We start from the raw sequence: 10,844 nt of genomic DNA, 5'->3' as shown, positions 1-10,844 counted from the left end.
TTAATGTTTTTTTAAAGAAAATATCTCAGACATGGAGACAATCCATCGCTACATTATCGTGATTTCAACGAGAAATCAAAGATCCTTTCAAGGAGCCTCGTGGCGAACAGTGAAGGAGCGCGAGAAGGTGAATCTTTTCCAATAATTTTATTCATAATTTTAATATAAACAGTTAATTGTTGAATAATTTACACACAGCAAGATTTTTTTTATTTTCATATCATTGCAACATTTTCTGTACGTCACTACTTGGCTCTCCTTTGAAAACATAGAAAAAATAAATTGTCAAGCGTTCATTGAGTCATGGCACATTTTTGATCCTGTACAATATGCATGTATTCATGTGTGTGTGTGTGTGTGTGTTGATATACGCGGTACATAAAGATAATGGCACATCCGGATCCAGTGTGAGGGATGTAGCGCTCTCCGTTGGGTTTGGACTGTACATACACACCGCTGGAATCAGCGTTTTCATCGGATTTACATCGATCAGAGGTATCCTGGGGACCGCGCACGGCGTCCTGGGGACCGCGCACGGCGTCCTGGGGACCGCGCACGGAGAAGGAAGAGGAAGAGGAGGAGCGATAGGTGAAGAAAGCTGCTGTGAAGAGAGACACGCGAGGGGACGGACGGGGCAGCGGTGCAGACGGAGCGGGTGAGTAAACTGGAGCAGACCACTGGCGAGACAGGTGACATCCTCAGGGTCGCCACCTCCCCCCCCCCCCACCCTGCAGAGGTCAGCACATCCTGGTACAGCTGAAGCCCCCCCTCCCCAACCCTACAGTTTAAAGACCACTGGCTGCCCAGCCACCAGCTTTTAGCTTATTTACCATTTTATCAGTCGTTTCCTCTTTCAGGAAGAAAAAAATAGATGTGCAGTGGTCTTTTCCAGTTATTCACATGAAAAAAAAACAACCAAAAAAACAAACACATTTGTGAACTAAAAACACACATCTGCCATCAGAACACCACCACGAGTCGGGAGGGGGGGGGTTGCGATATGAGAGAAGGCTGCTGTGATCTGAGACTCATGACAGACAGCATTCTGAGCATGCATCGAACTGGGAGCGCGCACAGGGGCCGGGGGGGGGGGGGGGGGGGGGGGGGGGGGTTACTGGTTTTAGGCCACGACAGTTGGGATTAAAGCCCTCAGACTGGAGTTGAACGCACAAGTGGGAAAAGTTTACAGCGAGGAAAAGCAGCCGCCCTCAGACTTTGGCTACGACTAAAGGAACCAGCGTGGCTAAAATGTAACGCTTTTCCTTTCCAACAAAAGAACCCAGACCAGGCTTTGTTCTCACCGCTTTGATGTGACGCGCCCTCTGCCCCGCCCCCTTTGATCCTGCTCTCCAGAGACCAAAGGAGCTTTGCTTCCATCCAGTCCAGCGCCTTCTATTTTTCTGCCATTTACAGTTGCGATCTTATTTAACCCGTTGATTTCACATCCTACCATCTTCTGTGTTGTGTTGGGGTTTGTTTTTGTTTTTTTTGCATGTGCTTTGGGGCGTCGCTGTCAAAACAGTGACAAATAGAACAAAACAACAACAACAACAAAAAGATTAGCGCGTAACAACCGAGCTGATACAATTCATTCCCCGTGCACGGTGCAAGGCAGAGCTTAGCAGAGGAGAGACGCAAGTTCGACATTTTCCTTTGGTTAAAAAAAAAAGAAAAAAAAAAAGAAAAGAAAATCAGCGTTATAATTTGGAAATTAAATTATCATTACAGTATTTCTGCAAACTAAAAAGACTGAATTCATACGAACATAACTCCTTGGTTTTTTTTGGGGGGGGGGCTCCTCTTCAGTGAAGGTGGGGACACATCAGTCAGGGGTGGGTCTGCTCCGGGGGGGCGGTCAGGAGGGCTTAGTTCCAGCAAGGCACTGTGGGTTCGAGTGGGTTTGCTTTGCCACCCCTGACCTGCCAGTACTCCCATCCGACCGGTAGAGGGCAGTCCAGGCCAAGTCACACATAGAAGAGGTGGGGTAGGGGGGCCCCGGGTATCTTTAGAGGGGGCACAGATTTGAGACTTGGGGCTTTTATTCTATGATTAGTTTTTTTAAGAAAGGGTGGAGGGTAGTCCTTATCTCGCCTTTGCCGTTAAAAGGTACATAGGTAGCTCTTCATCCTCTTCATCCTCCAACCACAACGCATCGGGCCGCCTCCCTGAGACAAAAGTTACAATCTAGAGTTCATGTCTGTTAATATGGCACACGGGATTGTCCTCCTCCCCAGGAGCTCCAAACCAGCCCACACGCACATGTCCTGATTCGCCCAAACGGACCCAAATCCACGGTGTTGATAGAAAATAAAGGTTATCTGTTGATATTCACAGTAGAAAATATATATATACAAAAAACATCGGACACAATGACGCTATCTGGAGGGGAACTGTTCAGATCACAAAGGAGAGGAGGGAAAAACGCGTCTGGAGCGGAGCTTTACTGTCGTGTTTGGCGCGTTCAGAAGCAAAATCAAACACTCCCCGTGAAGCCAATTAAGTTCTGAGGTCCCAGAGAAAACCCACAAAGAGAAACAGAACTCACAGGACTGGAACCGAGCTCGTTAAGACGAGATAGGACCGAAATATGATGAGGGGCGCTCCCAGGAAAGAGCTCTCTGAGGACAGAGGGGCTGTGAAACTCAAGCAGGAGCCAGACGGCTTCAGTCAGCAGTGGAGAACGTCAGAGAACAAGATGTTACTGTAAATGGGGGGGGGGCACGGAGCCGCTTCAGGAGACGATTGGAGAGTCTTTGGACTCCTTCCTCCATGAGCACTGAGGTAGACCGGCCAAAACACAAAGACGACTAACCAGCTAACTAACCAGCTAACTAACCAACCAACCGAGCCGCCAACGACGACACCAGCGGTGCTAAAAACGCCGTAAAAACACGCCACTAAAAACTGTGTTCACCCCACGGCCACCCGCTGGATAAATACCCGGGCGTGTGCACGTACGGGCACCGTTTTCATTAAAATTGCATACGCCTGTGAGATGCGTCCCGCTTCCAAACCAACTCTGAAGTGTGTTAGTGTTTCATCTGGAAAGGTTGGAACCACAGATGCGCTAGAAACAGGGAGTCCTGAAACAGAGCTGTGTGTGTGTGTGAGTGTGTGTGAGTGTGTGTGTGTGTTTCAGAAGGCACTGAGAGGAGATGGAAGCAGCATCTCGGCCATCTTCCGCTCTGATTCCGTGTTCTCCCTGCTGACGGGAAGCGGTCCAGGATTTTGGCGATGCTACACCGACAACTGCACCCACGCAGCGGTGGAGGATCAGGCCCGTGGGGGGGCCGCTGCCCTCCGAGGGGGGGCCGCTGCCCTCCGAGGGGAGGGCGACCTCTGCAGGAACGGCCGAGAGTCATCGGAGAGTTTCCACGTCTGATCTTTCAAAAGCCGGCGAGGGAACCAGCCGGCCTGACTAAATGCTGGAATGTGGGACCTGAGTAAAAGAGCTGCTGCACGGTGTAGCGGGGGCTGAGAGGATTACCGATGGCTGACACCCCCCCCACCCCCACCCCCACCCCCTGCTCAGGGACACGGTTGGAATTTTCCATATATTCCAAACATCCGCAAAATGTGGAAATTCCCTACAGTGCGTGTTTGAGCGGCGGGGGAGCTTAAGTGGCTTCGGGGTGGCGGACCTCCGAGACCCGGTGCCGGTGCCGCCCTCTGATCAAGCACGAGGTGCTATCAGACGCATCTGAGGACGCCAGGCCACGTCTACCTGCAAAGATCTCACCCCCCCTTCACAAACCTATTCGTTTGCCATCCTGTGTAATGTCGCCCCCTCCTGGTGGGTAACTGAAACAACCGCTGCAGTCTGGGGGTGGGGGGGGGGGGGTGTTCTCCTTTGCCATCCAGACAGAAGCAGGGACACAGAGAGCACTGATGGTAGATTAGTGTGATTTCTGGGGTTATAAAAGTAAGAAAATAAAAACCAGACAGAGGGGGAAAAAACCTGGCAAATAAAATACCAGAAAAGCTCGAGAGGAAAATATTACAAATGTCAACTATGTACAGGAACATCAATATGTCATATATATAAAACATTGGTACAGACGCACCAATATTCCATATATACAATATATATATTATATGTATATATTTCTATTCCCACTAAAATATATCAAAGCAGCAGCTATTGGTCAGTTTGAGGAACTCCAATTGTTTAAATATCCTTCAGGCATGTGGTGAGGACATTGAGGAGAAGAGTGAAACGACATTAAAAGCTAATAAATTAAAACCTCTCACCAAACACCCTCTGAATCTGTGTGTGGTTTGGAATTCTGCAGGAAAAAAACCCAAAACAGAAGCGTTTCTGTAGGAATAGACGTTTGTTCTAAGACCCAGTCTCTTCAGGTCGTCCCACCGCTGGGAACTGGTTGAGCTGTCGTTGTTCAAAAGGGAACGGGTTTAGGCGCTGACAGACACTTCTGTTTGTTTATAGGCCACATACAGGAAGGCCACCATCTGTGTAACAAGATTTACCTTAAAAAACCTCAAATAAAAAAGAGAGCGTGGAGAAATGCAGACTGTTGAGGAGAAGAGGAGGGAGCATAAGCAGCCTTCTTAGTCGTCTAAGGTTTGATGCGTTCACAGGTTTCTCTGTTGTGTTTCTCCGTCTCCCTCGTTAGGAGTCCAGGAAACGTGGCGTTAATGAGACACGCCAGTCAGGTGAGAGCAGGTCCGATGTGTGTGGAGGAAGTTCAGACGGTTACGCCCAGTCTGTATCCGCCGCTTGCCTTTTTTTTTCTTTTTTCTTTTTTTTTTTGGCAGCTGTGAGAAAGAAAATGTCCTGAGATCTGTCGAGGTTTTTTTTTTTTTTTTCCTTTTTTTTGTCTTTTTTTAAAGGTTTCTCTAAGAAAATAATGAGAAGGATACAGAAAAAATACGGACTGTGGACTAAGAAGCACGGGAATGGGGGGGGGGGGGGTCCTTTTAGAAAACAAATGTTAGGAAGGGCTGGATCTGGGCAATGATAAGATTCGTCCGTTTTTCTTGCCACCGTTCATGTGTGTGTAGGGGACGTGCTCCTCGTAGTTCCCCCTGAGGGCCACCGAGGGCCCGCTGTCCCTGCCTAAGCTCTCCTCTCTCTGCGAGTAGGACGAGGGGTCCAGGGGGATGCTCTCCATGTTGTCCAGGTCCAGGTCGAACTCCTCCGTCTCCGGGACCTTGTTCTCCTCGCTGTAGAAGAAGGACACCTCGTGGAAGGACGGGTGCAGGTCCTCCCGCAGCATCTCGATGATCTCGTGAAACACCGGCCGCATCTTGGGGTTGTACTGCCAGCACATCTGCATCAGGCTGTGCCTGGAAAAGAAATCACAATCATATCACGATTAGCTTTCAGGATGGATATTTCTGCACCAGAAATCTAATAAACGGTTCAATAAAAAGGTTCCCAGGCGACCTCGGACCGGCCGAATCTACTCACATCCTCTCGGGGCAGTTGTCAGGTCTGTCCAGAGATCCCCCGTCCATCACGAACTTTAGGACCTGTTCGTTGGACAAACCCTGGTACGGCTGCTCCGCTAACGTGCTAATCTCCCACAGCACGACGCCAAACGACCTGAGGACACACGGCGCGCGTTTAGAGCGGCGGGCACAGAAAAGAACCGGCCCGAACACGCGAACGCTCACCAGCAGTCGGAGTGGGCGGTGAAGACCCCGTCCTTCAGAGACTCCGGAGCCATCCACCTGACGGGAAGCAGGCCCTTCCCTCCCTTGCGGTAGTAGTCGGTCTCGTAAATGTCTCGGGTCATACCGAAGTCTGCAACACAGTGAGGCTCGAATTCAGCCGCGCCAGAACACACGGAGGTCCAAATAACCAGGGGACAAACAAACAAGGTCCGGCACCTCCGATCTTGACGGTGAAGTCTTCGGCCACCATGCAGTTCCTGGCCGCCAGGTCTCGGTGCACGAACTTCTTAGCGTTGAGGTACGCCATGCCGTCGGCGATCTCCGCGGCCATCTGGATCATCTCCTTCAGCGTCGGCGGCGGACGGCCCGTGGGGTTGTTCTGCAAAAGCACGCGCCAGTAGGAGGAGGTCAGAGGTCACCGTTGTGTGTGTGGGAGATGGAAATGCCGCCCACTGTTACCATCACACACCTCAGAGTCTGGCCGGAGGCCACGCAGGTAGCTTTTCAGGTCACCGTGGGTCATCAGCTCCATCACCACCAGGGTCGGCTGACCTTTGGACACCACACCTAACAAACGTACCTGCACAGAACACCAGAGAAAAAGGTTCAGGAGGAGGGCGGGGGGGGGGGGGGGGCTCCGTTAGCTATGAGAGTCTGTTCTGGGCCGTACCACGTGGTGGCAGCTGAACGCCTTCATCACAGACGCTTCGTTCAAGAACTCGATTCTCTCTCGCAGGCTCGCCGACTCATTGACCGTCTTGACGGCCACCCGTGTCTCTGGGTCTCCCTTGACGATGTCCTTGGCGATGCCCTCGTACACCATGCCGAAGGAGCCTTGCCCGAGCTCTCTGAGCAACGTGATCTTTTCCCGGGGAACCTCCCACTCATCGGGAACATAAACTGCAGCAGGTAAAGAAACGTGAGCTCCGATTCCAGCCGTCTGCTGCGTGTGTGCTGACGGTCGTCTTACCGTCGTTGGCACTGAGGTACTCAGGGTTGGAGGAGGCGATGAGAGGTCCGGTTGGGCCTTCGGTCTGCCTGCAGCAGCACCACAGGAAGAGTAAAGAGTCAGTCTTTATGGAACCGAGAACATTTCTGTTTTATAAATGAATCCGACAAAAATGTTCCTTCTAGACGTTCTCCAGTTTGGGCCGAACGAGAGATAAAGCTCTTACTTCTTCTTGAAAATCACAAAGACTCCGATTCCCAAACACAGCAGCAGGATGAAGCAGATGACCGGACCCATGACGATCCAGACGAGACCAGGATCGGCTGTAACACACGCACACGTCGAGTATCAGTGTAGCTGAGCAGCAACACCTGATCTGCTGGAAAGACCGAGACGGGCAAGAACCCGGGCCTTACGGCTGGGCATGAAGAAGTAGGTGATGTTTGTGAAGGAGCCGTTTCCTGCCAGGGAGGTAGCGCGGACCCTCAGGCTGTAGTTTCCAGGTTGCACGAGGGACAGTTTTGTTCCGCCTGTTTTCTGGTAGGCTGGCCGTGACACACACGCTGTGTGAACCTGCATAAACACAACAGAAGCGTCAACATGACAAATAAGAGATAATAGCGACAAATCTATTCGTTCTAAATCCCCCCACGGTAACAAGGGACTGTTTGTATTGCGGTGCACTGGGAATGGTGCACTTCCTGCCTCTGTAACTATGGTAACGGAGTTCCCTAGGTCAGGTAGTGTAGCAATGAATAGTGATGAGGAATGAATTCATACACAGTAAATAAATAACGATAACAAGACAAATGCACATACTGCAGGCACACACACACGTGCACACACACGTGCACACACCTACACACAAACAGTGGCTGCAGTGTTGGGAAAGGGGCTTTATGCCTCCAGTAGTTAGTCAACACTAACCTCTGCGTCTCCAACCTTCCCGTAAAACACTTCATAGAGGATGATGAGGCCATTAGGGGACTGAGGTTCCTTCCATTTGATCAACACATAGGGGGGCTCAGCTGCCACGATCTCGTGCGTCACCTGATCTGGAATGTCGTCTGCTTTCTCTGTGCACACAATCAATACACATGCCATCCTTGTCACACAAATGTGGACCACCCAGAATGTTGTACGCGTCAGGCTGGGAGGCATCGGCCGTGTCACTGTCCGTACCCTCTGGCATGGTTCGAGCGCTGACGTAAGTAGCTATGCTGCAGCGTTTCAGATCGGTGGGATGGTTGCAGGCCATGATCTCTATCTTGTAACTGGTGAAATGATGCAGGTTGGAGATGACAGTCGACTCCTTGTCCACCTTCAACTCCACCTGTGCACAAAATCAGAGCTCAGTACCCCGAAATACATTCAAATGCATCCAGAAGAGAAAAAAAAAAGCTAAAGGTGACTAAACTTGAATTACACAAGAGGATGACACATAAGATGATCAATATTTCTTACCTTTTCATCTTCATCTTGATTTGGAGTGGCAGTGGTGGACCTTAACAGCACATTAGGGACAGTGGGGAGGAAAAACGAGGACTGCGTGGCATTGGCAACTCCCACAGACCTTCGCCGTCGAGATGGTCTGAAAGAGCAGGGTAGCAGGTGTGGTCAGTAAAAAAGTTCATAGTCAAATGTGGCAAAAACCAGAATAAGATTTGAGTAAATGATTGGTCATCTGGTGGGTAGAAGGCGGAGGAAGGCTGCAGGCCGAGGTATAATGTGCACAATTGCAGAAGGAACCAGATCCAGCAAAAGCACCCTGCAGTTCCAAGTCTGACCACTAGATGGCAGTCGAGCGCTCCTCTTTACCAACGTGTAAAGTTAGACAAATACACCCCAAACACAGGCGACAATGGAGTTCAGTTCTGTGTGAGGCGAGGCTGAATTGCCTTTCTAAACCAATAACCAGATAAATCTACCACAGTCTCTATTATTACATCTTCTTAAAAAAGTCAAAGCAATGCTTTTCCCCACCACAGAGGGAGGAGGAAAACAATTTTTCCTGCCTCTCTTCCGCGTGACTGTTGTCCTTTAGTGCTTGAAGCCAATGCTGGCCTAGCCCCATAAACGGGCCCAAACTGATGCCGAGGTGTGTGAGAGCTGGAATGTTTGTGGAAATGACAGTCCGCATGACTGCACCCCAGATGGGCATGAATGGTAATGGGTACAGCAATCACTGCTCTGGGGAAGCACAAGGAGTCTGTGGGTGTTCGTAAGTGTGTCGGGGGGGCCACTGGGGGTACAGAGGGCCCAAACAATCCCCACTCCCCCCGCCAAAATCAGTGCAACAAGAACAAGGACGTTCATCTTTACACACACAAAAATGAAAATAGCTTCTATACCTGATCTCAAAGACTTTATTGTGGAGATAATTCTCAAAGGTCTTGCGGTATTCTATCTCCTCCTGCTCCTTCTTCAGCTGGTTGTCAGTCTTGGGGCAGGCACAGCACCTGCCCCCAGAGGTAGGCTCGTCCGTGTGGTTCCACTTCTGTTCTTCTTCGCTGTCCAGGTGCGTCGGTGTGCGAGACGGTAATTTCATTCCTTCAAGAGAGAAATGCGTCTATTAGGGCGGCTGATTTGTTGGCAACGAGGGCAAATGTGATTGAGGCGGCATAGATCAGAACCTTGGAGGCAGTAGTCAAACTTGTACAGGTCGCCGTCCTCAGGCTGTTTCCGACAGATGACCTGGTAGTGGGTGATGTTGCCGTTGGGGCTGGTGGGAGGTTTCCACTTCAAGATGATCTGAGAGGAGGAGTTGGAGGAGGAGATGGGGTCCAGAGGCGCAGAGGGATCTAAGATGGATAAAAGGAGATAATGAGAAGCAAATCGGCATTTTAAAAATCGACTTCAATGAAGAAAGAGTGGCTGAAGACAGGCTACCGCAACTGTACATTGGGATGTGGAGAAGAAAAACAAGAAAAACAAGAACTGACAGCATTAAATAGAACATGTTAGTAAATTCTGTCTATGTTCAGCAGCCTCAGGCTAGAGAGAATGAAGAACGTGGAATCTACGGAGTCTCCTTAAGGGCACATAGAGGCATTAAGGGAACCAGCCAGGATGCACTCCTGTTGGCTATCAATGGTTTTCCCTTTTTCAACCACTCACTTTAACTTCCACTGATGCTTTAACAACCCAAACCAGGAACTACATGTTGATGTGGGTATGAAGCCATAAGAGCTGCATTTCTATATCTCATCAGTACAAAAACTAGATGAAATAAAGAACCACTACTGGAGGATCTGGATGTTCAATTACTCGACCAGCAGACACATGGTGCCTCCTGCGTATTCCCTCTAGTAGAATGAAATGATCTCTGTCAATAATATTTTGAAGTGGTAAAAAAACAAACTGTTTTGAAGCAGCAGGACTTACTGGATGCGTTGGTCAAGACGTAGATGATCTCGCTCTTGGCTCCGTGCACCTGGTGCTCGTCAGACGCAGACAGCTGGGTTTTGACCATGATGGCGTACTGGGTCCAAGGCTTCAGTGGTCTAATCAGGTGCTTTGGGTTTTCCGCCTTCTTGCTGTCCGTGGGGCGAGACGGAGGATCGACATCAGCGATGGTCCAGCTGTTCGAGCCGCACGCGTCCTGTCCGTCAAACTCTGTGACGTTCCTGTATGGACTGGAACAGAGAGAAGAGCACAAATGTTAATATCAGCTGACAGAGCTACGTCTCGAGATTTAAATAATACGAGTGATGCTAAAGGGTAAAAATTTCCCTTTGTGCTTTGGCGTGAGCACTTACGCCTCTTTGTAGAGAACCATGAAGCCCAGCAGATCCCTGAAGTCCGAGGGCCAGAAGGTCTCCCACTTCAACATGATCATATTGAAGGTTGTCTTGATCGTTGTGAACTTCAGCAGCTTGGTCTCACCTACGACACACAGCAGAGGGTCACGGTGAACACGGTGGACGCGTGCTTGGACCAGAAGATGCAAAACAAAGCTCATTCTGCTTAGCTCACAGGATGCTTGGTCCCCGTTGGTGCGTCCGGCAATGTCGTTCTTTTGGTTGCGACTATCGGCGCCCGTTATCGCTACCATTTTCTTGATTTCCGACATGCAGAGTTTGGAGTTGTAGTGGAAGAACGTGCGGCCGCGTTGGATGGTGAGGTTGTGCTTGGTCCAGTCCCACAGCTCGCGCAGGTTCTGGTTGTCCAATGCGTAGAACGAGTAGGTGCTATCAGAGACAAGAGAGCAATTAAAATACTGCCTACATCATTAGTGATATAAATGCATCGACCTGCA

The 10,844-nt window shown here is 50.0% G+C and overlaps 1 protein-coding gene across 1 annotated transcript in view; it reads right to left on the bottom strand.

Moving 5' to 3' along the window:
* Positions 1-132: 132 nt before the first annotated feature.
* insrb (insulin receptor b) overlaps positions 133-10,844 on the bottom strand; it is a 46,170-nt gene continuing 35,458 nt past the window's right edge. Inside the window, exons 7-23 of the mRNA XM_057037681.1 lie at positions 10,562-10,776; positions 10,345-10,471; positions 9,971-10,221; positions 9,220-9,387; positions 8,938-9,136; positions 8,051-8,177; positions 7,769-7,919; positions 7,514-7,662; positions 7,003-7,159; positions 6,813-6,909; positions 6,608-6,675; positions 6,308-6,537; positions 6,107-6,217; positions 5,854-6,016; positions 5,638-5,767; positions 5,432-5,566; positions 133-5,307 (exon numbers count right to left, since the gene is read on the bottom strand). Coding sequence (XP_056893661.1) covers positions 4,953-5,307; positions 5,432-5,566; positions 5,638-5,767; positions 5,854-6,016; positions 6,107-6,217; positions 6,308-6,537; positions 6,608-6,675; positions 6,813-6,909; positions 7,003-7,159; positions 7,514-7,662; positions 7,769-7,919; positions 8,051-8,177; positions 8,938-9,136; positions 9,220-9,387; positions 9,971-10,221; positions 10,345-10,471; positions 10,562-10,776 — 2,833 coding nt within the window. The 3' untranslated portion in view covers positions 133-4,952. The remainder of the gene's footprint in view (positions 5,308-5,431; positions 5,567-5,637; positions 5,768-5,853; positions 6,017-6,106; positions 6,218-6,307; positions 6,538-6,607; positions 6,676-6,812; positions 6,910-7,002; positions 7,160-7,513; positions 7,663-7,768; positions 7,920-8,050; positions 8,178-8,937; positions 9,137-9,219; positions 9,388-9,970; positions 10,222-10,344; positions 10,472-10,561; positions 10,777-10,844) is intronic.

The sequence above is a fragment of the Takifugu flavidus genome, chromosome 7, assembly GCF_003711565.1.
Source record: "Takifugu flavidus isolate HTHZ2018 chromosome 7, ASM371156v2, whole genome shotgun sequence".
NCBI lineage: Eukaryota > Metazoa > Chordata > Actinopteri > Tetraodontiformes > Tetraodontidae > Takifugu > Takifugu flavidus.
The sequence above is the reverse complement of the archived record's forward strand: the minus strand, read 5'-3'. Positions and strand labels throughout refer to the sequence as shown.